Below are 27982 nucleotides of genomic sequence, written 5' to 3' on the forward strand. Positions count from 1 at the left end.
GCCATGATGTTCTTTAACCGAAGGTTGAGATCTCGTCTGGATATGCTCAAACCAAATGTACGAAGAGATGTTGAGAATAAGCAATTCCAGCACATCAATGAGAAGCCGACAAGGAGCTTCAATGTAGGGCAACCAGTCTTGGCTCGCGACTACCGAACAGAGAAATGGCAACCAGGAACGATATGCACACGGCAGGGGCCACTAATGTACACCGTGGATGTTGGGGAGAACATTGTGAGACGCCATGTCGACCAGATCCTAGAGTCACAGGAAAGAGTCCACCCCAGGTCTCGCGTACCTGGTGATGAACCCGACATACCGGTCGCATCTACCCCAGAAACAGTAGCATCAGAAGCTGATGAACCAACCGATGACAGGGGGCCAGAATCGCCTCCGCACCAAGAGCAAGACACTCAGGAAAGGCGCTATCCAGAAAGGATCAGGAAGCCACCCCAAAGACTGAATTTATAAATGGACTATTTGCCGTTAATGTTACATGTTAAAAGTGTTAATTGTTAAATGAATGTTATGGTACTGTTAATCTAAAAGGGGAGGAATTGTAGTGTATGTACCTTTAAGGGGAGAACTACTTTTTACAGCTCTCCAACAACGATGAGTCAGCCTACAGGGAGGAGGTCCAGCATCTCGTGAAGTGGTGCGCCGATAACAACCTGGCCCTTAACATCAAGAAAACCAAGGAAATCATTGTGGACTTCAGGAAGTCTAAAGGCGGAAGTCACACCCCCATCCACATCAATGGGGCTGTGGTGGAAAGGGTGGACAGCTTTAAGTTCCTCGGAGTCCACATCACGGAAGACCTCTCCTGGTCCCTCAATACCTCCTCTTTGGTGAAGAAGGCCCAGTAGCGCCTATACTTCCTCAGGAGGCTGAAGGGATGTAACCTGTCACTCCTGATCCTCTCTAACTTTTATCGCTGCACAATAGAGAGCATCCTGACGCACTGTATCACAGTATGGTATGGCAGCTGTAGCTCCTATGACCGGAAAGCCCTGCAGCGGGTAGTCAAAACTGCCCAACGCATTACCGGCACCCGGCTACCAACCATAGAGAACATCTATCAGAAACGCTGTTTACGGAGGTCACTGACCATCATCAAAGACCCTACCCAACCCAGCCACAGTCTGTTCGCCCCCCTGCCATCTGGGAGACGCTACAGATGCATTCGCACCTGAACAACCAGATTTAGGAACAGCTTCTTTCCCAGGGCTGTCATCCTACTGAACTCCACAAATAAACACTAAAGCCTGCACATCTGCCAATGCACTTTATAATGTTTATGTTAATGTATTACAAGCCAAATGAATGTTGAATGTTTAAATGTCTTAATCTAAATGTACACTCTCGGGAGCCGCAAGCCTACATTTCGTTGTACTGCACTTGTGCACTAACAATGACAATAAAGTTGATTATGATTATGATTATACTGTAGTACCGGTAGTGACCACACCGGTATATAAACCCTGAGTAGGGATCTGTACTTTAGTTTTTGAGTAACCTGCATCGAGTAAACACCTGTTAATTGTTCCTCTGCAGTCTCTGTCGATTTATTGAAGAATCCCATACATTAACATTCACGGATTCAACACTGGGTTGGTCTGGCAACCTGTTTCCAGCCCCTTTGAAAGTGCTGCTCTGTAACCAGTTGCTTCCAGTTGCTCAAAAGTATCCTGGGGTAGGCTTCACTTCCAACTTTGGTGGTCTGGTTTAGGCAAAAGATAGATGAGAATCCAGATCTTACCACTCCACAGAGCAACATGTTGATACTGAGGATGCAAAATTATAATCTTCAGGATTCAACTTCAAAGGTCAAAGGTCCAATCCCAGTGATTGATGCATGAGTTCCCTGACACCAACAGGCCCCACACATTCTCTAACTCTGCTCATTAGAAAAACAGATACATATTCACCGCAATACAGTAAGGGATCAGATACAGACTCCTTTGCCCCGCCCCAACCTCCTAGATCAATCAATCCTTGTACACCACAAGGGAAAATAATCACATTCTTGCCAACAGACCCGCGTGTTGTATAAAACGAATAAAACATGTGACTCACTCCTCTGATGATGTATTGCTTATAAGCTGCACAGTGAGGTGAATCGAATCCCTGAGCAGATAAAGAATCTGTTGTGCTGAAGAAGCTGTGTGCAAGTCCTGGTTGCTTGTTGAAAGTCTCATTAAAGCTGACATTTGGTCAAACGTTGTCAACAGATAGTCAGACAATCCACTGCTGTGCCACAGATTAAAGACCTTAAAATGTTACATGAAAAAGACAAAATAACAGAGCGAGTCAAAACAGGCAGTAGAGCTGTTTCACTAACCCTCAAGAATACACCCTCATTACTATCATATCAACTTGAGGATTATTTTTAATATTTATTTACCTATACATGTTTTAACTTGAAGCCCAAGGAGATTCTGCATCTTAATTACATAGAGTTCCGAGGTGAAGTTGGGTACTGAGAAGGTTCTTTTAGAATATTGACTATAAAATTGTGGGTTTTTTGTATTTTTAATATGATTAGTGTTGTAGATTCTTGATCATCATTGGCATAGATAGAACAAATCTCATTTTAACAACTCTTCTGAAGGTTTAACATCGAGACCATTTGCAAGGTTACACTGTAACACTAACACAGACACTGGTGTAAAAACAACAAACCGAGAAAGAATGCCTCAGTGGAAATAATGTGTTCATTGTTAATAGGCTGAATAGTGAGTATTTCCAGGACTGTTATGAATGGATATGTCCCAGTCCCAGTAAATTATGGGGAATAGTACCCATGCTATAGCGCAGAGCATTCAGTACCCCATTTACCAGTTGTAACTATATTATATGAATATAAGCCATAACAAACTGATAATGAAAAGCAGTTAATTTGGGATCATGAAGAAATTTAAAAAAATATAGCATGCAATATAAATGATAGAATACTAAAAATTCATCACTTTCACCCAATAGGAAATACTTTTTCCTTTATTCCTTTTTTTTAAAAATGGGATGTGGGCGTCGCTGGCAAGGCCAGCATTTATTGCCCATCCCTAATTGCCCTTGAGAAGGTGGTGCTGAGCCACCTTCTTGAACCGCTGCAGTTCGTGTGGTGAAGGCACTCCCACAGTGCTGTTAGGTAGGGAGTTCCAGGATTTTGACCCAGCGAGGATGAAGGAACGGCGATATAGTTCCAAGTCAGGATGATGTGTAACTTGGAGGGGAACTTGAGGTGGTGGTGTTCCCATGCGCCTGCTGCCCTTGTCCTTCTAGGTGGAAGAGGTCACGGATTTGGGAGGTGTTGCCGAAGCCTTGGTGAGTTGCTGCAGTGCAACTTAAATAAAGGAAACTACAGGAAACTTTGTGTTATCCGGAGGCTAAATGTCCGGCAAGCTCGAGCCACCGGCAAAAATCAGGAGCCGTTTTGTTAGGTTTTTTTTCTTCTCGTGGTTTTTTTTCTTCTCGTGGCTTTTTTTTCTTCTCGTGGCTTTTTTTTCCAACAGTCAGGCTCTGCAAAGTCTCTCTGAAGCTGTTGCTAAGCGACAGAGACGCTTCCAAGGTACAGCCGACTGTTTAGAATCTGTTGCTAAGCAACAGTGTTTGTTGCCAGATACAGAGCTGAAAAGCTCCGTATGCTTCAACATTAACGCTGGTTTGTCCGGCAGTTTTGAGGGAACGGCAACAGCTCGGTCCCGTCGGTGCCGGATAGCACAAAGTTTCCTGTACGATGGTCTGAGGCGCGAGTTGGGTAGGATTGATTGGGGAATGTCACTCAAAGGGTTGACGGTGGATAGGCAATGGCAAACATTCAAAGACCGCATGGATGAACTACAGAATTTGTTCATCCCAGTTTGGCATAAAAATAAAACAAAAAAGGTGACTCAACCGTGGCTAACAAGGGAAATTAGGGATAGCATAAGATCCAAGGAGAGGACATATAAATTGGCCAGAAAAAGCAGTAAACCTGAGGATTGCGAGCAATTTAGGATTCAACAAAGGAGGACAAAGGGATTAAATAAGAAGGGGAAAATTGAATATGAGAGTAAGCTTGCAGGGAACATAAAAACTGACTGTAAAAGCTTTTATAGATATGTGAAGAGAAAAAGATTGGTGAAGTCAAGCATAGGTCCCTTGCAGTCAGAATCAGGGAAATTTATAATGGGGAACAAAGAAATGGCTGACCAATTAAATACATACTTTGGTTCTGTCTTCACAAAGGAGGACACAAATAACCTCCCAGAGATGTCGGGGAACATAGGGTCTGATGAAAGGGAGGAACTGAAAGAAATCAGTATTTGTAGGGAAATGGTGTTAGGGAAATTGATGGGATTGAAGGCCGATAAATCCCCAGGGCCTGATAATCTACATTCTAGGGTACTTAAGGAAGTGGCCCTAGAAATAGTAGATGCAATGCTGATCATCTTCCAACATTCGATGGAATCTGGAACAGTACCCATGGATTGGAGGGTAGCTAATGTAACCCCACTGTTTAAAAACGGTGGTAGAGAGAAAACGGGGAATTACAGACCGGTAAGCCTGACATCGGTAGTGGGGAAAATGCTAGAGTCCATTATAAAAGATGTAATAGCAGAGCACTTGGAAAACAGTGACAGGGTTGGACAAAGTCAACATGGATTTACAAAAGGTAAATCGTGCTTGACTAATCTACTGGAATTTTTTGAGGATGTAACTGGTAAACTAGATAAGGGAGAACCAGTGGATGTGGTGTATTTAGACTTTCAGAAGGCTTTTGATAAGGTCCCGCATAAGAGATTAGCATGTAAAGTTAAGGCACATGGGATTGGAGGCAAGGTATTGACTTGGATAGAGAACTGGTTGGCTGACAGAAAGCAAAGAGTTGGAATAAACGGGTCTTTTTCCGAGTGGCAGGCAGTGACTAGTGGGGTACCGCAGGGATTGGTCCTTGGACCCCAGCTATTCACAATATATATTAATGATCTAGACAGGGGAACTAGATGTAATATCTCCAAATTTGCAGACGACACAAAGCTGGGTGGGCGTGTGTGCTGTGAGGAGGATGCCGAGAAACTCCAGGATGATTTGGACAGGTTGGGTGACTGGGCAAAAGCATGGCAGATGCAATATAACGTGGATAAGTGTGAGGTTATCCACTTTGGTGGCAAAAACAGGAAGGCAGATTATCTGAATGGCAATAGATTGGGAGAAGGGGAAGTGCAACGAGACCTGGGTATCCTTGTGCACCAGTCGCTGAAGGTAAGCATGCAGGTGCAGCAGGCGGTTAAGAAGGCAAATGGTATGTTGGCCTTTGTAGCGAGAGGGTTTGAGTACAGGAACAAGGATGTCTTGCTACAGTTGTACAGGGCCTTGGTGAGACCACATCTTGAGTATTGTGTGCAGTTTTGGTCGCCTTATCTGAGGAAGGATGTTCTTGCCATGGAAGGAGTTCAGCAAAGATTCACCAGGCTGCACTCATCCAGGCAAGTGGAGAGTATTCCATCACACTCCTTACTTGTGCCTGGTAGATGGTGGAAAGGCTTTGGGGAGTCAGGAGGTGAGACACTCGCTGCAGAATACCTAGCCTCTGATCTGCTCTTGTTGGCACAGTATTTATGTGGTTGGCCCAGTTAAGTTTCTGGTCAATGGTGACCCCCCCAGGATGTTGATGGTGGGGGATTCAGTGATGGTAATGCCATTGAATTTCAAGGGGCGGTGTTTAGACTCTCGCTTGTTGGAGATAGTCATTGCCTGGCACATCTGTGGCGCAAATGTTACCTGCCAATTATCAGCCCAAGCCTGAACGTCGTCCAGGTCTTGCTACATGCAGGCATGGACTGCTTCATTATCTGAGGAGTTGTGAATGGCACTGAACACTGTGCAGTCATCAGCGAACATCCCCATTTCTGACCTTATGTTGGAAGGAAGGTCATTGATGAAGCAGCAGAAGATGGTTAGGGCTAGGACACTGCCCTGAGGAACTCCTGCAGCGATGTCCTGGGGCTGTGATGATTGACCTTCAATCACCACACCCATTTTCCTTTGTGCTAGGTATGACTCCAGCCAGTGGAGAGTTTTCCCCCCAATTCCCATTGACTTCAGTTTTACTAGGGCTCCTTCATGCTACACTCGGTCAAATGCTGCCGTGATGTCAAGGGCAGTCACTCTCACCTCACCTCTGGAATTCAGCTCCTTTGTCCATGTCTGGACCAAGGCTGCAATGAGGTTGGCAGCCAAGTGGTCTTGGCGGAACCCAAACTGAGCATCAGTGAGGAGGTTATTGGTGAGTAGTGCCGCTTGATAGCACTGTTGATGACACCTTCCATCACTTTGCTGATGATTGAGAGTAGACTGATGGGGCGGTAATTGGCCGGATTGGATTTGTCCTGCTTTTTGTGGACAGGATACACCTGGGCAGTTTTCCACATTGTCGGATAGATGCCAGTATTGTAGCTGTACTGGAACAGCTTGGCTAGAAACACAGCTAGTTCTGGAGCACAAGTCTTCAGCACGATAGCCGGGATGTTGTCGGGGCCCATAGCCTTTGCTGTATCCAGTGCGCTGAGCCGTTTCTTGATATCACGTGGAGTGCATCGAATTGGCTGAAGACTGGCTTCTGTGATGTTGGGGACCGCAGGAGGATGCCGATATGGGTCATCCACTCGGCACTTCTGGCTGAAGATGGTTGCAAATGCTTCAGCCTTGTCTTTTGCACTCACGTGCTGGGCTCCACCATCATTGAGGACCATGCAAATATATATTACTTTAGGATATAAAATCCACTACTGAATGCTCTACTGTGCTTCACAATGAATGTAGCTATAAAATGCTGTTTTACACATTACATTTCAATTTTAGTGCAATATGCTTGTGCAACACGGTCAATCAAACATATAGCTCGTACGGTTCACAGTCTGCAATGTTGCATTTTGTTCGAATTATAGTCCATTTTCATTGAATGTCATTTGTGAAATAATCAAAGAGATTTATCAGACTGAGCTTCAACTTCATAATTTCTCCACACTAATTACTAAGTCATTTAGTTGCAGCAGTTTTAGTTGATTTCACATTTCATTGCTTTGATCTTCTTAAAATAAATGCTTGCTCACTGTCTAAAGTAGCCTTTGTGTACAATTGAAGAAGTTCAGGTATAACATCAGTCTCGTCAGCAGAGTCTGCCTTCTGTTAAACTTGATCTGTATTTCACAGATTAGACAATGTCTTGGTCAATTATTGTGTAGAACAGTGCTTCTGAGTCATATGTTTGCCACCATTCAGCAGTGTAATTGGCAAGTATATAATGCCTTCAGTTTCAAATGATCTAACTGCATCTATCACCTATGATGTCAAATTGTGTCTGTGTTTTCATTAATCTGCTCATTAGTTTCCTATTTCATTATCAAACATTCAATCTTGTCCTTTCATCCACCATTTCTCCTCTAATTATCCCCTTACCTGACCTCAAAAAATTCCAGCTTTGCAAAGCATATCCTTTAAAGTGCACCCTCAAAATATAGTTGTTAGGGAATGTTAATGTGCTACTCAAATTTTTAACCAATTCCTACCCCAACAGCGTGAGTTTAAAGCAGAAATGATGGCTCTGTATTACATTTTATTGGTTTGGTTCCTGTGGAGATAAATTCACACTTCCCCTTTCACAACATGGATGGAGAGCAGAACATTAATTTGGTAGAAGAAGTGCTTTTTTTTCCAAATGTTGTTCCCACAGACAATAACAAACTTCAAGAACAAATGGTTTGTGAAAGCAAATACTGTATTGTTTGGCCCAGCATTCTTTGAACTGATGTAGAGCTGTGTAGTTGGAAGACATCATGCTTACTTGATTTCACCCCCACACAGTGCGTTATGGTCCCCTTTTAAATAGAACCGTAGGCCCATACAAGTTTACAGCACAACAGAAGGCCTTTGGGTCCATTGTGTCTGTGCCAGCTTTCTGCTAGAGCAATAGTAACTAAGCCCACTGCCCTGCTTTCTGTCCATAGCCTTGTATCTTTCTCTGCTTCAAATATTTATCCAATTTTCCCTTAAAAGAAGGAATTGTCTGTGCCTCAACCATTCCCTGTGGCAAAGCATTACATGCTGCAACAATCCTCTCTCCTAGCTCGCAATTATCATTTTAAATTGATGACCCCTTGTGACTGACTCCCCAATCAGAAGAAATAATCTTTCCCTCCTCACTCTATCAAGACTCGCCAGTCAGCTGGCGTTTCCGCTGGAAACAACCAGGCAGCTGATGGGCGAGATTGAAATGAGGCCCAGTAGTTAAAATCTGGCGGATCTCGGACTCTCACTCCCACATGGGATTGCCTCCCATTCTCATCGGCTTCCCGCCATGAGTTAAAATTGGCCCTATAGAGTGTGCTCTTTTGCTTTCTGATTTTCTCTGAATCCACTGATTCAACAATTAATAATAATTCTTCATATAAAGAGTCTGTACTTTCCATTGTTGCAAATAAAATCTTTTCTCTCCACTTTTCATCCCACCTTCTAGATTTTGTAATGAGAGTAACAAAGGAATGTTTAAGAATTGGGAAAGGCTATTAGACCCAATGGGCAGGATTTTCATTGGGCCGTGGAGGCGGATTGGAGGCGTGTGGGGGGTTAAAATTGCGAAATCGGGGGGGCACGAATCGATCCCGTCCACAACCCGCCTCCATGCCAGTTTCAAAGGAGGCGGATACCCAACCTGTGCTGGGACCCGCCTCCCCGAGGCGGGAAGGGGATTAGTGCCAATTAACTGCCTGTTAACAGGTAGTTAACAGGCAGTTTTGAGCCTTAATCCCTATTATTATTGTTGAAGTGTGGGATTCCCGACGGCTCTAAACCACGCCAAGTTAGCGAGGCGGGCCGTCGGGCTGAAGGGCTTGGAGGGTTCGAGATGTCCGGTGCTGTGTGTAAAGTGTTTAAAGAAGTTTTACTTACATTTACTTACCTTTACAGCCTTCCTTCCTTCAGGTCTCGGGAGTCCCTCATCTCACCGGCACAGAAAGCAGAATGGCCGCGAGCCGTCAAAAGTTGCAGCATTCCGCTTTCTGTTCTGGAGAGATCTCTAAATCAGCCTGAGAGGAAGGAATTAACTTGGAGTACAGATTGTCAGTGTTTGACAGCTTCAAACAGCTGTCAAACACTGATATTTCATCTGTCAAAAGCTTTTGACAGATGAAATGTCAATCTGTGATGTCACCTGTTGCCGGGTGGCCCTTAATTGGCCTGCTGAGCCCGCTGGGCGGGCTCAACAAGGTCAATCAAGTGAAAATCGCGTGGGTTGGCACAACTCGATGGAGGCGGGACTACAACCCCAAAAGTTGTAGTCCCGCCCCCTACACGCCTCCTCAATGAAATCCAGCCCAATAAGTCCATTTATTTACACTGGTGAACTCACCTACTCACCTTATCCCTCAATCCTGTCTCTGTAAACACTCAATGAATTGTCCACTAAACTCATTTATACTGTCTGATGATCTTATGGCTTCCTCTAACTTATTCCACAACTCTACTACCCCTTTGAAGAATAAAAAAAACATTTGGCCCATTGAACCTAAAGCACTGGTACATCAAGATGGAAGAGTTAAGACACGAAGAGGGAAGAGCTTCAGTGGGCCTAATGATCTGTTCTCATCCTTAACCTTTCTTATGTTCTAACTTTCTAATTTTTAACTTATGTTAAGAATATTGGGATTAATTTGTTTAAACTGTGGCTAATGTTGTTGTCTCCTATTTAACATTATATCACATTTCAGTAAAATGCATCTGATTTGATCCAGATAAGTAAAATAAAACAATTTCTTGGAGTTCTCGTGGAAATCAAACAGTTCAGAGGAGTTGACGAGTCTCAATGTACAAAGGAAATGTTAATAACTAGCATCCAGCTGGGTTCAGTACTTAGTGAAATGTAAAAAATAATAATTTTAATATTCCCCAAATCCCTCTGGCATCTGCTCAGTAACCAAAAGGATTTTCCTGATTTCATAATCTATATTTCAACATGGCTGTTTACAGCAGTAGGACTGTAATGAGTTATATATTCATTGTGCTCCCATCTGCCAGACAGGGTCCATGTTTTAAACAATCACACAGGGAAATTTGTTTACATTATTCATGCTTGTTTGAAAGTAATTACTGTACAGCTGTAGCAAAATTGTTATAACTGCAGAGTGGTTAATTATGCCCACAGTAGTTTAAAAACAATAGCTTTTAGACTTCCTCATTAAACATATGTTCTTTGAATAGAACTAACAGGTTGTTTGATACTATAGGTTAGAATGTATTGCTGGCAATATTAGTGGATGAACATTTATGCCCCAGTTTTGCAGGAATAGCAAAACTAAGGTTGTGCTGGTCCGTGCTCCTGCACCGCTAACTCAAGGGCAGTGCCAAATTTTGTAATGGGGTTCCTCCTTGATCTGTTGATAGGATACTTGCACAGGAAAGGTTTGCCCAGACAACTTAGCCAGCAGCACACTTGGCTGCGAAGTGCAACATTTAGCGAGGCAGCGGCCTTTAAAGAGCTACCAATCATCATTTAAAGGGTTTAAAGGAGAAGTTGTGATGGTGGCAGCAAAATGGATTCATTGTTCACAATGGCACAGCGGGTAAGGATCCACCTCCTGCGCCCTCGAGCCTATTCCCACCAAACTGCTGACAACCCAACTTTTTTTCCTGGTCCCCATGTTAGTTGATATTATTAACGTTTTCCTCTCCTCAGGTTCTCCTCCTTCAAATCGGTCGTCTTCACCCCTCGCCCCCAAAAAACACCCTTGACCCCTCCATCCTTGCAAACTATCGCCCCATCACCAACCTCCTTTTCCTCTCCAAAGTCCTTGAATTAATGAGCATCCCAAATCCGTGCCCATCTTTCCCGCAACTCCATGTTTGAATCCCTCCGATCGGATTTCCGCCCCTGCCATAGTACTGAAATGGCTCTTATCATAGTCACAAATGACATCCTATGTGACTGTGACCATGGTACACTAGCCCTCCTCATTCTTTTCAACCTGTCTGCAGCCCTTGACATGGTTGACCAAACCATCCTCCTCCAATGCCTCTCCTCTGTCATCCAGCTGAGTAGGACAGCCCTCGCCAGGTTCCATTCTTATCTATCAAGTCATAGCTAGAGAATCACCTGCAATGGCTTCTCTTCCTGCTCCTACACCGTTAGCTCTGGTGTCCCCCAAGGATCTATCCTTGGCCCCCTCCTATTTCTCATCTACATGCTGCCCCTCGATGACATCATCCGAAAACACGTCAGGTTCCACAGGTACGCTGACGACAACCAGCTCTACCTTACCACCACCTCTCTCGACCCCTCCACTGCTTGTTTGACATTCAGTACTGGATGAGCAGAAATTTTTTCCAGCGAAATATTGGGAAGACCGAAGCCATTGTCTTCAGTCCCCGCCACCAACTCTGTTCCCTAGCCACCAACTCCATCCCTCTCCCTAGCAACTTTCACTGAGTGGCAGGGTTTCTTTGAGTGCAAAATGGTACCAATGTGGTCATTATGACTCACGGGCTAGATTTTTCTCTTGAAATCTGCCGGTTTTTAGGTGATCACAGAGTGATGTTCAGAGGAAAATGGGGCAGAGAATGTCACCAACGCATCCGTGTGAGTCAGAATTATTTTCCTTTACCTCAACACCAGTTGTCCACCCACTATTTGCCCTGCTGCAAGTAAATGATGGTGAAGCTTTGAACTCCTGCTGATTTCCCTCTTCTCTTGCCTTTTTAACACTGGTGGAAGAGAAGACGGGACAGAACGAGGCGTTAGGGGAACTGTGGCAGTGGGAGGCAGGTGGTATATTTTAGTGGGTGAAAGGTGGGTGATCTGCCAACTTTTCCCTCTCCTAACCAGCCAATGCTAGCTTTTCTGCTGCTGGGCTCATTCAGAGCCAATTTAGAATATAGAAATGCACATTCTGGTAGCTTTTTCCTCTTTTCTACATTAAACAGTGACTACGTTTCAAAAAATACTTCATTAGCTGTAAAGCCCTTTGGGGCGTCCTGAGGTCACAAAAGGTGCTATATAAATGCAAATATTTCTTTTTTTCCCCAAGAAGAGACACTCAAAGACAATCCTCTGTCACATTGTTATGTACACTATAAATGCACCCTGAAAATGTAGCTCCTGCTTAGAAAAAGGACACAATCAGAAACAGAGACGAACAACATTTGCATTAACTTCCTAGATAGGAACAACTTTGAAATGAGCAGGGCATTAACTATCAACACTGTGTCTAATATTACTGAGCCCTGAAGAACGCTGAAAAATACCATTACCAGCCTATGGAGAATCCGCTTTCAAGATACAGTGCACACAGCTTGAACATGGCAATTAATGGTTGTTAAATATTAAACACTTTTCAGTGACCCCCAGGAGCTCCGACTAATTGCATACTTTAGCAGTCATATCATTATGGCTGATTTTGATTTACTCATTACAGAAAACAATTATGTGCGGCTTTAACTTTTAACAAAGTGACAGCTTTTAAAGATGAAGAAATAATCCAAGGTTAACATTCAGAGCAACATCAAGGTGCTTGGAATAACAACAGAAAATGCTGGAAATACTCAGCAGGCCAGGCAGCATCCGTGGAGAGAGAAACAGAGTTAACGTTTCAGGTCTGGGACCCTTCATCAGAACTGGAAAAAGCTGGAGATGTAACAGATATTAAGCAGGTGCAGAGACAGGGGGGGTTAGGAGGGGAGGAAGAAATAGAAAGAACATCCTGTACTTTTGTAAGAGGCAGGAAAGATAAAATGTTGCAAATGGGAATGGCAAAAATCATACTGCATGAAAAATTTCAAATTTCAGATAATTATCCCTGCCCCCATTTTTCATGGTCACAAAAATAATACTGTCTGTCTCATACATACTAAACTAGTTTAGAGGGTTATTTGGAGGGGATGGTTACGTTAGATATGAGGAGAAGATGAAATAACTGGACAGTAAAACTTAAGTTTTCCTGAAGTAAGACAGACATTTTAGGACAGTAGTCGGTTGTATATTTTTCTTACCTGTTTCACTATCCTTATCTTGTCAATATTGTAGAACAGATAAGTAGACGTGTAGTTCCAAGCACTACAAGATTTGTTTACAAACTGACGCATCTCTGTGCACAGATACTTCTGAAATTCTTGCTTATTCAGTAGGATGGGAAACTGAAATGAAAAACAATGAGCAGATTTTGTGTGAGAAAGGGAGTTACATTTTCACGGGTATCATGTTCTCACAGGGAATAGTATATACTATCTTCAGGCAGTAACTAGGTCCTGGTTACAGCTCTCAACTAGAAATTGCATCTATATTTTTTCAATAAATATTCACTCTTTAGAAATGAAATCTATTGTTGTGTGCCTGGTTTCAATCATACTTTTCACTTGGTATCCAAATGTAGTGCTCAAAAATACCAACACTCACTGGGAGCCTGCAGGAGAAATGCCCTAAAAGAATTGCCTTATATGTGTCTTGTAAACAAATAACCTGGCATGTGTAGGAGCGGGTGCTACATTGATTGGGAGATCATAGGGGTATCAACAGGGCTATGTAAAGTGGGGTATCAACAGGGCTATGTAAAGTGGGGTATCAACAGGGCTATGTAAAGTGGGGTATCAACAGGGCTATGTAAAGTGATTAACACCAAAAGTACTGAACTCTTTTAAAGTGTATGTGACTCAGATTTATCAATGGAACTGTGGTGATTTTGGGGGGAAATTAAGAATATACAAGATAGTGTTTCTGACAATAAAACATAGGGGGCGATTTGCCCAGCCCTGGGGAGGCAGGTTTGGAGGCGGGACTGCCGGGAAAATGGCAGAATCTGGGGGCGGGTGCCCATTCTGCCCCCAACCTGCCTCCGTGCTATCTTCCCAGGAGGGGGGTACCCTCTACATAAAGACATTTCTCTGAACCTATCCCCTCATTTTTTTAGTGACAATTTTCATCCCAGAGGAAATAGTCTTTCCCTCTTCACCCTATTAGAACCATTCATAATTTGAAAAACCTCTATTAAATCTCTTAGTCTTCTCTGCTCTAGTGAAAATATTCCCAGTATCTCATCCATACCAATGATAGGATTAGTAAAAGATTTTTTTAAGTTTTGAAAATATATGCAAATTTTGTGCTCATGATGTACTGTTATATAGATTTTCTTTCAGTAAAATGTGTTAGAAATAAATTCTGGTGATGCAGGAAAATCCTTTTTTGTCTCTGACAGTCAGGTTAAACAGTAAACAATCATCTCAAAAACCATGAATAAACTGTGTTTAAAGTCAACAGCTGCAGTGGGTTTTGCATTTGCTGAATGTAATGAAATCTGTTTGTCTTGCCTGTATTCGTTTTGCACTCATGTATATTACCCTCCCCCACACGGTGTATAGTTTCACTTCCTCTTTCCTGACTAACCTGGAAGGTTCCAGGTCTTGGCTCTTGGCTCCGCCCCTGACTTCTCTTACTTAAAGATCCCAGGATCTGTATGACTCATTCCTGTGAGCCAGTCGGTGTTGAGATGTTAGCTCTGATCTTAGTGATTAAAAGCCAACTTGTTAAAGTCTATAACTTCTAGTTTTGTGGTTATTGAAGGCACATCAATTTTAATCACTAAAGAATACTAGGATGGATCGACTCCTAAAACCAGAGCGTCTGGACTTGGATCCACATTCTGCTGAAGTATCAAATCAATTTGGACACTGGCTCAAATGCTTCGAACTCTTCGCGAGGGCCTCATCCGCTAGCGAGGTAGATAAACTGAGTCTACTGACTACTCGCGTTAGTCACGGATTTATTCGTTCATCCGGGACGCCACCTCTTACACGGAGGCCATCACTATCCTGAAGGCCCAATACCAGAGGCCAGTAAACGAAGTGTACGCCAGACATCTGCTGGCTACACACAGGCAGCGACCTGAGGAATCAATGGACGATTTCTTACAGGGCCTAAAGGACTTGGTCCGGGACTGTAACTGCAAGGCCGTGACGGCCAACGTGTACTCTGACAAATTGGTCCGCGATTCCTTCATCACGGGCCTCAAATCGAATTATATCTGGCAGAGACTGCTGGAGAAGGAGGTCCTGGACTTAAAAAAGGCAGTGGCCACTGCACGATCGCTGGACGTGGCCCAGAAAAACTCTGACTCTTATTCTTCCGGCCATGCGGCCCTCACCGCCTCGTGCGCGCCGAGCGGGCCGCCATCTTGGAATCAGCCATCTGCCCCATCCAGGTCTCAGACCAGCTCTACACCGCCGGAGTCCCCACACAGAAGTTCACCCAGGAGTCCTACTACAGCGGCAATGTCTCGAGGCCCGAAATGCTACTTCTGCGGCCAGACCAAGCACCCCAGACAACGATGCCCAGCGAAGGACGCTACATGCTTCAAATGTAAGAAAAAGGGGCATTTTAGCAAAGTCTGCAGGGGGAATCCGATTTCCAACTCCGTCACCACCTCGTGCGTGCCGTGCAGGCCGCCATCTTGGGATCCGCCATCTTTTCCCGACTCAACGGCCGCCCAGGGCCCAACAGTGGCTTCGATCATGGTGGATCAATCCAGGCCACACCCGTTGACAAAATCCATGATGGACATACAGGTAAACGGGAATTTAACGAAATGTTTAATTGACTGTGGGAGTACCGAGAGTTTTATCCACCCTAGCCTGGTACGGCGGCACTCATTAATGGTAACCCCTACACGGAGCAGAATTGCTATGGCTGCTAAGCCCCACACTTTGGACATTTTGGGCTACTGTGTGGTAACACTGACTGTAAAAGGCACAGACTACAAGGATTTTAAACTCCTCGTGATGCCAGAACTCTGTGTTAATGTAATCTTGGGCCTGGACTTCCAGTGCCACCACGAAAGTGTCACGCTAGCATATGGTGGGTCCCAGCCGCCACTCACAGTCTGTGGCCTATCAACCTTAAAAATCAGCCCGCCCTCTTTATTCGCTAATCTCGCTCCGAACTGTAGACCCATAGCGACCAAAAGTAGACGGTACAGTCTGGAAGACAGACAATTTATCAAGGCGGAAGTGGACAGACTCCTGCGGGAAGGCATTATTGAATGCAGTACCAGTCCGTGGCGTGCCCAAGTAGTCATAGTTAAAAATAGCGAAAAGAAACGGATGGTAATTGACTACAGCCAGACTGTTAATATTTATACCCAGCTGGACGCCTACCCTTTACCCCGCATATCAGAAATGGTCAACCAGATTGCGCAATACCGAATCTTCTCGACTATCGACCTCAAATCCGCGTATCACCAGCTCCCCATTAGAACGGAGGACCGCCCATACATCGCCTTTGAGGCGAACAGACGCCTCTACCATTTTCTCAGAGTGCCCTTCGGGGTAACAAATGGGGTCTCGGTCTTCCAACGTGAGATGGACCGCATGGTTGACGAGAATAAACTACAAGCTACCTACCCCTATCTGGACAATGTCACTATCTGCGGGCACAACCAGCAAGACCACGATCTAAATCTTGCGAGATTTTTAAAAACTGCCCTAAAGCTGAATCTAACCTACAACGAAGACAAATGTGTCTTCAACACAACCCGTCTCTGTATCCTCGGCTGTGTGGTGGAAGATGGGGTAATTGGATCAGACCCTGACCGATTACGCCCCCTAAAGGAACTGCCCCTGCCACAAAATCCCAAAGCTTTAAAAAGGTGCCTGGGATTTTTTTCGTATTATGCCCAATGGGTGCCCAATTACTCTGATAAGGCCCGACCCCTCATTAAATCGACGTCCTTCCCACTATCAGCTGAAGCTCGGGAGGCTTTCACCAGTATCAAACAGGACATTGAAAGGGCTGCACTGTGTGCAGTGGACGAATGCATTCCCTTTCAAGTCGAAAGTGATGCGTCAGACTTTGCCTTAGCTGCGACCCTCAATCAGGCTGGGAGACCTGTGGCCTTCGTCTCCCGAACCCTTCAGGGACCTGAAATCAGGCACTCTTCTGTCGAGAAGGAGGCACAGGCTATAGTGGAGGCAGTGCGGCACTGGAGACACTACCTAGCCGGCAAACGTTTCACCCTGCTCACCGACCAACGGTCGGTGGCTTTCATGTTTAATAACAAACAAAGGGAGAAAATCAAGAATGACAAAATACTCAGGTGGAGGATCGAACTATCCACGTTCGACTATGATATTATGTACAGGCCGGGAGCCCTTAATGAACCCCCAGACGCCCTATCGCGGGGAATGTGTGCCAGCATTCATACGGACAAATTACAGGGTCTCCACAACGACCTCTGTCACCCAGGGGTCACCCGACTATACCATTTTATAAAGTCCCGCAATCTGCCCCACTCCATCGAGGAGGTCAGGGCAATGACCAGAGCCTGCCGCATCTGTGCGGAATGCAAGCCTCGTTTCTACAGGCCTGACCGTGCACACCTTATCAAAGCCACACGGCCATTCGAGCGCCTAAGTCTGGACTTCAAGGGACCCCTTCCCTCTGCCGACCGTAACGTATACTTCCTCAATATCATCGATGAATATTCCCGCTTCCCCTTCGCCATTCCCTGCCCAGACATGACCAGTGCCACGGTCATCAAGTGTCTCTGTAATCTATTCTGCATGTTTGGCATGCCGAACTACATACACAGCGATAGGGCGACGTCATTTATGAGTGACGAACTGCGCCAGTTCTTGCTCTCAAAGGGGATAGCCACTAGCAGAACCACTAGCTACAACCCCCGGGGTAATGGGCAAGTGGAAAGGGAGAATGCTACTGTTTGGAAGGCTGTCACGTTAGCCTTAAAGTCAAAAGGCCTTCCGACCTCCCGCTGGCAGGAAGTCCTCCCAGACGTGCTCCACTCCATAAGGTCTCTGTTATGTACAGCCACTAACGCTACCCCTCACGAAAAGATGTTTGTTTTCCCCCGGAAATCCACCTCGGGCATATCTCTACCCGCGTGGCTGACGTCTCCGGGGACAGTACTATTGCGGAAGCACGTGAGAGGCCATAAAACGGACCCCCTTGTGGAAAAGGTACAGCTCCTCCATGCAAACCCTCAGTACGCCTATATCGAATACTCTGACGGGCGAGAGGACACTGTTTCCATAAAAGACCTCGCTCCCTCGGGGAGCGGAGAGAACGATGAGAGACTACCCAAGGAAGACCTACACCAAAAAGAGACAGGACGCCCAGAGGTATCAATACCCAACTTTAACCTGGAGGACACTGCAGATAACCTGGAAGACACTGCGGAGGCCCGGACAGCGGAGGAACCAGAATCCACTCCCCTAGAGGCACCCCAACTGGCTTTGCGCCGATCACTGAGAACCGCAAAACCTCCTGAAAGACTCACTTATACCAACTTTTAAGAAACATCACCCCGATGGACTAAATCTATAGAAGGGGTGAATGTAATGAAATCTGTTTGTCTTGCCTGTATTCATTTTGCACTCATGTATATTACCCTCCCCCACTGTGTATAGTTTCACTTCCTCTTTCCTGACTAACCTGGAAGGTTCCAGGTCTTGGCTCTTGGCTCCGCCCCTGACTTCTCTTACTTAAATATCCCAGGATCTGTATGACTCATTCCTGTGAGCCAGTCGGTGTTGAGATGTTAGCTCTGATCTTAGTGATTAAAAGCCAACTTGTTAAAGTCTATAACTTCTAGTTTTGTGGTTATTGAAGGCACATCACTGAGTCACCTAGGTTTGACATTGTGCATTGTAATTGTTTTAAAGAATTCCTTTTAAGTTGGACAGTCAAATACCAGACCACAGCAAGTGTCTTATACATGTAGAGGCCTTCAGGAAACTTCCAAATTATTGCACAGTTCTGATTCCTGGTTTAAGAGCACAAACAATTTTACAAAACTTAAAAGGTACTTGATATAAATATTGTGAATTTTAATTGGGTCATTGTGTGCCTGTTTATTCATAGAGCTGGAGTTTTACTGGAACTCAGTACTTGACAGTTTTGGTGACAAGGACATGATCTTCATGCATCATGGAGTGAAGACCTGATTAACAGAATAAAGAGAAAGAAATGAGAATAGAGTGTGGCAGTACTTGTACTTTTACTGCTGGGGTGAAAGAAGAAAGAATTTACATAGCACTTTTCACATCCCAAAGTGCTTCACAGCCACTATGAGTAATTTTGAAGTGTAGTCATTGTCATAATGTAGGGAATATCCACTTGAGATAAACTTGAGCTCATCCAAAACTCTGCTGCCCGTATCTTAACTCGTACCAAGTCCTGTTCACCCATCACCCCTATGCTCACTGACCTACAATGGCTCCTGGTCCGGCAATGCCTCAATTTTAAAATTCTTATCCTTGTTTTCAAGGAAATAGTGGATGAATTGGTTGCCATCTTCCAAAATTCTATAGATTATGGAACAGTTCCTGCAGATTGGAGAGTGGCAAATGTAACCCCACTACAGGAAACTTTCGTTTAACCGGAGGTTAAAAGTCTGGAAAGTTCTATCTACCGGCAAAATTCAGGAGCCGTTTCCTATAAGTTTTTTTTACTTCTCGTTGCTTTTTTTTCCCCAGTCAGGCTCTGCAAGGTCTGTAGCTAAGCAACAGCTTCAGCTAGAGACGCTTGCAGCTGCAGCCGACTGTTTTGAAGCTGTTGCTAAGCAACAGGGTTTGTTGATTCACACGGAGCTGAAAAGCTCTATGTTTTAACATTAGGGCTGGTTTATACGGCAGTTTTGATGGGACGGCACCAACTCGGTCCCGTCAGTGCCGGATACCAGAAAGTTTCCTGTATTTAAAAAAGGGAGAGAAAACAGGTAACTACAGACAGTAGCCTAACATCAGTAGAAGGGAAAATGCTAGAGTCTATTATAAAGGATGTGATAATAGAACACTTAGAAAATATCAATGGGATTAGACAAAGTCAACATGGATTTGACAAACCTACTGGAGTTTTTTGAGGATGTAACTGGTAGAATAGATAAGGGAGAGCTAGTGGATGTGGTGTATTTGGATTTTCAGAAGGCCTTTGATAAAGTTCCACATAAGAGGTTAGTGTGCAAAATTAAAGCACATGCGATTGGGGGTAATATATTGGCATGGATTGAAAATTGGTTAACAGGCAGGAAACAGAGAGTAGGAATAAATGGATCTTTTTTGGGGTGGCAGGTGGTGACTAGTGGGGTACCGCAGGGATCAGTACTACTTGCGCCCCGAAAAAGTCAGCGCCCCAAGAGGGAGGAGGGGCGCTACTGGAAGCACCCCGCCTCCCTCTTGGGGCGCTGCGAGTGAATATCACGGCGCTGCAGCATGTCGCGCCGTGGTACTGCAGGCCTCCTCCCCTTATTAAAGGGGAGGGGCCTAGCGCAGCGTGACCTGGGGCCCAGCTGGGCCACCAGTGATCGGAGTGCCGGCAAAAGAGCCCGGCACTCAAGAGAAGTGCTGGGCTCACGAAGCGCAGCTGGCACTCCGCGGGGAGGGGGGGGGGGGCGGCTGCACAGAAGGCCGGGGACGGCAAAGTGGGCAGGTGCTGGCAGGCAGCCAGCACCAAAAATGGCTGCCCGGCACCTTTCCTTTAATTTGCGCCACCCTGGCAGCAGGTAGGCCCCCCTGACCCTATCGGACATAACGTCCGGCGGTAAGTCAGGGGATGCTACTGAAGATCGCAGCCAGGGTGTGAGCGGGGCACTGCGCACGGCGATGACGTCAGCGCCGGCGGCGCAGTGCGCTAACGTTTACCACTGCCACTAACCTCCTGCTGAGTTTCACGGGAGGTGTTAGCGGCACCGCGCCAGGCGCTAATTGCTTTGCGCCCTGTTAGCACCCTCTTACAGCGCTAACGGGAGGCACAAATCAACCAAATTTTTACCCGAGGAGTCCATCTCTAACATGAGCAGCACCATGTCGCAGGCGATGGCGGCGATGTGCACTTCCATGGAAAGGATGGTCACCTGCATGTAGCAGCAAATACGCCACTCACATGAGCACATGCTAGCTGTGGGCAACAGATAGCAGGCGCTCATAGACCTCCTCTCAAGGACGGATGTAAATGTTGACTTGGGCCTTCATCGCCCCACTGCTGTGCAGCAAGATGCTCGCCAGCTCCTTGCTAGCAGAGAAGTGCGGGTGGCCCATGAGAGGGATGACAGTGAGAGGGGACATGGAAGTGGGGGCTCTTAAAGCGCTCACACTTCTCCCCCCATTGCCTCCCCCTCAGTCAGAGCCCCACATGCTTCCTCGGATCCCGATGGCCAAGTCTGCCCCTACATAGTCACAGGAGGAGCAGACTTTGCTGGGGCCATCATAGGCTCCAAAACCCCAGGGGACGTCCGCCAAAAGTGTCTACGCAGTCACAGCAGGCAAGTGAGCAGCCTGCCTCTACCACTGCTGAAGCCACAGGGGTTGCACCTCGTAGAAGTGTGCGCGTACGCCGCAGATGCCCTTTTGGAACCAAAACTGTACCCGTAGCACCCAAACAATGGGCGAATATTGCAGCCCATGACCTTTACGAGCTGTCCGCAGTGTACGAAACATTTTCCTTTTACCACAAGGATCTTGTTTGGAAAGTCTCAAACTGCTTTAATCTGACAAAAATTTGCACTATTTTTGGAAATCTGGCTAATATGGCTAAGTCCTTTATTTAGACACAATTGTTGGATTTGTAAAGAGCATCACAGTTTTTTGCAAAATGAAAATAATATGAGGAATAGAGGGAGAGTTTGCTAATATTAAAACACACCAGCAGGAAGATTGGGTTTACATGATACTGATGTGTTTGACACCATCTCCTCTAGAGGGTGCTGCTTTCAGTTTTGTCAACAACAATTCTGAAGGTTAGCTGCTAGGGCAAATCCAGTCTTCCTGCCAATCTGTCAGTTCTTGTTAAATCTGATTTTATCTTACATGCAGCTTATTTTATATGATATTTTGCATTTTGTCCTGTACTCTTTTTCTTTAGGTCTTCTTGGACTGCATATGCTTGCAAGGTGAGGTGTCTCACCTGGCTCTTCTTTCTTCATTCCCTCTGGGGAAGCAGCAATCCTCAGCACCGACTCACCATGCTGGGAAATCTCACAAACACACACATACTGCCTCAAGCTTATCAAACTGCTTCTTGTCAGTGAATCTCTTTCTGTTGTACCTTACTGTACTTTCATCATCAGACACTTGCAGGAAGTTATTACATTAAATATTGAAGAAAAATTCTATATAATAAAAGCTGAAAATGTCTCTCATTTTTCACAGGGTTAAAATGTGTCTATTTTAAGTACTATAACATTAGACGAACTGTCACACTCACTGCTCTTTTACCTCTGGGACCTCAGTTCAATTCAGTCCAAATCATTTCCTCTCCCTAATGCCTGTAAGAAGCCTGTAAAATGTTCAGGCAGGTTTGATCTAAATCTTCATGGTGAAAAAATAACCACAATTCAGCAGAAATCAGACAGGAAAGACCATTCGTATGACAGGTGTAGGAAAATAAATATTGTGCTAATGGAGTAAGGTGTGCTCTTCTGAAGTTGGGATTGGGGGAAAACACACAGCGTTTTACTCTGCACCTGGCATGCCCTGAAAGTGCTACACCTAGCCTGAAAGTGCTTGATAGTGGAGAGGAATTCCATTATCCATCATTCATCTTCATGGGTACAAAACAAACCACTACTTCATTAGTTTATTTTGCATTAGTAAATATTTAAGAAATCAATATTTATACAAAGCTAAATAAAATAAAGCATAAAGCCACTTCCTGATCACACTTGCAGTGTTTGTTCTGAATGTTTGTCTACAACTTATGTTTTTCTTGGACTTCATTTCCAGCAGTGTACACAGATTGAATACACAGCGTTTGTATTGGCCCATAAATTCGGGTCTCCACGGGTGAGTACGCACGGGGTACTCACCCGTAGGCCCAATGGAAGTGCCCGTTTCCTGCATGCACTGCGCATGCGCGGGAAACCGGCACTTCCGTTCCCCTGAACGAAGGGGTTCAGAGGTCGAACGCGTGCGCAGGAGAGGCTGCGCGTGCGCATCGAACTTCGGTCTTTTTTACAGGTTTTCCCGGGAACGTAAGCCTGCAGGATTTAGAAATGTAAAAAGCAGGCGTAAAGCCTGCTTTTTACAAGGTAAGTGGTGAATTAATTAAAATTAAAACATTTTTTCCACAGGTTTATTATTTTTAAATACTTTAAAGCAAGGTAAGTTTATTTTTAGCCCCGTTAGAAAATAAAATTCTTTTTTTCAAAAATTTAAATTATTGTTTAAAATAGTTATTTCATGTAATTTATAGTTTATTTTAAAAATGTGATTAAAAAAAAAATTATTTGAAGATTTAGTGCTATTTTGGGGCCGTAGTATTTATAAGTCTTGACAGCTCTTCCTGTCAGACTTATGAATGGAGCATTCCCTGCTCCGATTGGCTCCCCATGGCCCACGTGATCCCAGGGGACGCTTCGAACTAACTGCGCCCCTGGGATACGCAAACACTGCGCGCCGGCAGCTGGACCAGGCCCCGGATCGGAATTCCACGGGGGCCCACAGCTCAACAGCTGGCACGCAAGGTAAGTGCAGGTCGGGGGAAGCCCCCGACCCGAATTTCTGGGCCATTATATAATTCAGCGCTGCATCAAAGTTTTTACCATGCTGATGATCCAGATATGAAACATATATATACACTATATTAAAAACGCACTGTAATAATAAATATAAAATGCATTCCAACGTGAATTCTTTTGCCAATTACCTTAAATCTGTGCCCTTTGGTTACCGACCCTTCTGCCACTGCAAACAGTTTCTCCTTATATACGCTACCAAAACCTCTCATGATTTTGAACACCTCTATTAAATCTTCCCTTAACCTTCTCTGTTCTAAGGAGAACATAAGAAATAAGAGCAGGAATAGGCCATACGGCCTCTTGAGCCTTCTCCGCCATTCAATAAGATCATGGCAGAACAACCCAAGCTTCTCTAGTCTCTCCATGTAACTGAAGTCACGCATCCCTTGTATCATTCTAGTAAATCTCCTCTGCACCATCTCTAAGGCCTGGACACCCTTTCTATAGTGTGGTGACCAGAACTGGGCACAATGGCCCCGATATTGACTGGGGCGGGTTGCGTAAGCTGGGGGGAGGAGTTTTGGTGGTCGGGGGAGGGTCCAATGGCAGGGATGGAGGTAAGCTTAGGGGGCTGGGAGGAAGCACTGCTACTCCTCCTGGCCCACAAGCAGTGCTGTAAAGTCATATACCTTTTCCATGAAGCAGTCCTCACTTCCCTTTATCTGCCGGGTTTCCCAAGGCCTGGGAAACTCAGCTGGCCAGAGTTAAAGCTGGAAGACAGATTAAATATGGGGCACGCAGCCTCATTATAATATTTTAATAGACACTCCGGCTCCTGGGAGTGGGTTGGCCGCCTGCCCCTCCATCCCACCTGCGTTAAATCGGAAGTGGGTAGGCTGGGGTCGGGTTTGTGATTTTAAAATGTTTACATCTCACCGGACCGCAACCTACCCCCAATACGCCAACTGGACCTAACCAGTGATTTGTAAATATTTAGCATAATCTCCTTGCTTTTGTACTCTACGACTCTACGGCCCCGATACTTACCGGGAGGCAGGGAGGGAGCGGGGTGAGGGGAGCAATATAGCCGTCAGGAAACCAAGAAGAACAGGTTTCCCTCAGGTCCTGCCGAATTTAACGGCAGGACCTGATTACCATTTTTGAAATCCGTTTCCTGGCCACAACAAGCCAGATTGAGAGGCTGGCTGGCTTTCGGGCGGGTAGGCCTGTGGTACCAAGCCACAGCTACAAAGCGTAGAGAAGGGAGGGAGAGATCAGGGATCAAGGCAGACATCGATGGAGGGGGGGTGGGGGAGAGAAATGGGGGAGGAGAGGAGAAGATCACAGGGGGCCGTGGAAAACATGGTGGCCGGGGGGGTCGGGAAGGAGATCGCAGGCCTGGGAGGACACTGGATCATGGGAAGGTTAACAAGGTTAATATCCTCCTCACTGTTTACTACATTTCTGAATTTCATGTCATCTGCAAACTTTGAAATGATGCCCTGTATACCCAAGTCCAGGTCATTAATATATATCAAAAAGGGCAGTCGTCCTAATACCAGTGGACCCCTGGGGAACACCACTGCACACTTCCTTCCAATCTGAAAAACAAACCTTCACCAATATTCTCTGCTTGGAAAAGCTTGGAATGAATTTTCAACTTAGAACTGTTTGATGTTGAGTTTGTTACATAATTCGCCAAGACCTTTTGAATACCTTTCAAGACCTTTCCATTAAAAAAACTTCACCTGGCCACTTAAATTGTTGATATTGGTAAATATGTGTAAGGGGACAAAAAAGACTTCTTAGAATTAAAATTAGAAGAAACTATAACTTCTTAGAATTAAAATTAGTGGAAACTTGAAGGCTGATAAGTTTGTCTCCTATCCCTGTTATAGGAATGTATGACCTAGATAAGACAGGAACTGTAGGCTAATGAGCTGGTCTTTTGTCCTTGCTTAAGATAAGGCAGGACATACAGATGGGATGAAGTAAGCACTCCTGTCCAGAGAAGGAACAGATAATTTAGCCCGCGAATGCTGTAAAGATGGGTTTCTGCGAACCATTTAGCAACCTCCCTGATAAGGGGCAACGAATGGACATAGCCCTTCGCCTATTCTGTAGACCAATCAATGATTGTAGAAGGGGGGTGCACGAGGGGTGCACGCCTAAAGTTAGGGTATAATTGCTGTACGTATTTGATACTCGGTGGAAGAATCCTTTCTCTGGGATGAGACTGAGATTTTCCCCCTGCATATGCTTGAATAAAGATCGTGAAACTTATCCAAGGTGTCCGTCTGGTGAATTCGTGGTTGTTACAGGGCAAGTGTCGACCCCTTATCTCAGGGGGTCCGCTTGAGAGGAGGGAAGACATCTCTTTTACCCAAACAATATGGAATTTTCGAGGAATGCTCTCTGCTAGTGTCATATAGCATGCTCTGTAAGACACTCTCTACTGTATGTGTAAGACTAACTGATGTATAATTTCCAAAATTATGTCTCTTTTATATAGGGGTAATATTCACTGTCTTTGAGGAAAATGGGTGTCCTATTGAGTAAGCATCTTCGAACCTCTGGGTTCAAATTCAGCCCAGAAGCCAATGCATAAATTCAAAAGAATTCTAGAAGACAATTATATCCATCAGACCTTACCTTGAGTAAAGGAATGGATGTATTCAGCAGCTGTTCGGCCATCACAGGATCCAGTTTAAACGTGAACTTTAATACTGACTGAATTATTTCATGTTTCCACAGAAAATCCACCAGTTTCAGGGGCTGTTTCATATCTATTAATTAAAATGAGTTACATATATTTCTAGGTAAAATGTATATTGGTCTGTTCTGCCATTTATCCATTCAAAAGTCCTATGTTAACAGTGCCTATGGGTTTTTCAATATTCAGTATTGACGTGGACACATCTGTCACATTTGCGGTAGGATTTTTCCATTAATGTGATAGCCTGTGACTCTGTAGGAAGACCTTGAAAAGAAAAAATAGGGCAGGCTGTCTAACGGGAGTCCGATCCGCTACTGCCTGGTTGGCAGCCCTGCCAAGATTGAATTTTATCCCCAATGATTCTTTTAACGTGAGATAACTGCGTTTATGGATTTTTTTTATTTATTAAAGACTGTATAGGTTGGCAAACTCACTATCAATGTTCCCAGACCCAGAGAACCCCCTCCCCAATGCCCCTAAAATCTACAATCCCTCTCCCAATGATCTCAGATACCAGACTTGCTCCCAATGTTTGTATAATCTCTTTTTCCAGTGTTCCTGCAAACCTGGGATCCCCCTCTAGGTGTTCCAAGACTCTGGGGCCTACCTCAAAGTATTACCAGGCCCTGAGACCCCCATCCCAGTCATGCGAGATCTCAGAGCCACCCCCAACATTGATAAACCAGTGTCCCTAGTAATAATACTTTACATAATACTCCTGCTCTTATAAAACACTGATTCATAGTGGGCAACACCACGGCAGAGCTATTAATATTGTTATGTCCTGCTACCCTTCTATTCAAAAGGTCCTTGTCAACAGTATCTATGACCTTTTTTGTGTATATTGTGTCCATATCACCTGCCCTATCACAAATTTACATATTTTCCCATTAATGTGATGCTGCAGTAGCAGTCTCTAGCCACTGGGTGCTGCCATTGAGTACTTGAACCTTGAAGATGCTCCCACCTCAGGCCTCCTGCTATGCACTGCATCCCCACAATTGGGTTATCTTCTCATTCCTCCTTTCCTCAGAAGAAATGGTATCTGAAACAGAAACTCTGTCCTGCCTGATGAAGAATTTTAACCACCCACTGGTCATACTCTTAACCCTTCATTCAATGCAGTCACCTGCTGCTTTACATTGTAAGTGTTTATAAATTGCAGTTTTGTGATAAAAATTACAAGGCAAACTCCATACCTTTTGTATCTTTTTGAAAGGTTTCTCAGTATAGATTAGAATTTTCAATAGGGGCATAGAGTTTGTGACAGGACCTCATTTGTATGAAATCCATGCTATTAGAGAGAATGTAACAATCCCATAGTGCACTTTACAGTTTTGGTACGCTTAGACTATAGTCTTGAATGTGATTGGCACAAACATCATCATGTAACTTTAAACAATTTTACTATATGTTGCTGAATCATTCTTCATTTTAGAATATGCCATCAACAGGACATAGAATACAGCTTCCCCAAAGCTAAATGGGCAGGTGTACTGCAATATGGAAGTGAACCATGTAAACCTGTGTCCAATTCTGGGCACCACACTTTAGCAAGGATGTGAAGGCCTTAGAGAGGGTGCAGAAAAGATTTAGAAGAATGGTTCCAGGGATGAGGGACAGGGATGAGGGACTTCAGTTACGTAGATAGACTAGAGAAGCTGAGGTTGTTCTCCTTAGAGCAGAGAATTTTGAGAGGAGATTTGATGGAGGTGTTGAAAATCATGAGGGGTCCAGACAGAGTAGATAGAGAGAAACTGTTCCCATTGGTGAAAGGGTC

General features: G+C 44.8%; 1 protein-coding gene across 1 annotated transcript in view; it reads right to left on the bottom strand.

The window, feature by feature from the left end:
- The window catches only part of LOC147117286 (ATP-binding cassette sub-family A member 13-like), a 108125-nt gene that overhangs the window by 26833 nt on the left and 53310 nt on the right, over positions 1-27982 (bottom strand). The window contains exons 8-10 of the mRNA XM_085988135.1: positions 26139-26272; positions 13021-13164; positions 2077-2270 (exon numbers count right to left, since the gene is read on the bottom strand). Of these exons, the coding sequence (XP_085844261.1) occupies positions 2077-2270; positions 13021-13164; positions 26139-26272 (472 nt within the window). The remainder of the gene's footprint in view (positions 1-2076; positions 2271-13020; positions 13165-26138; positions 26273-27982) is intronic.

The sequence above is a fragment of the Somniosus microcephalus genome, chromosome 5, assembly GCF_052327205.1.
Source record: "Somniosus microcephalus isolate GS21.2 chromosome 5, FLI_Smic_1.0, whole genome shotgun sequence".
NCBI lineage: Eukaryota > Metazoa > Chordata > Chondrichthyes > Squaliformes > Somniosidae > Somniosus > Somniosus microcephalus.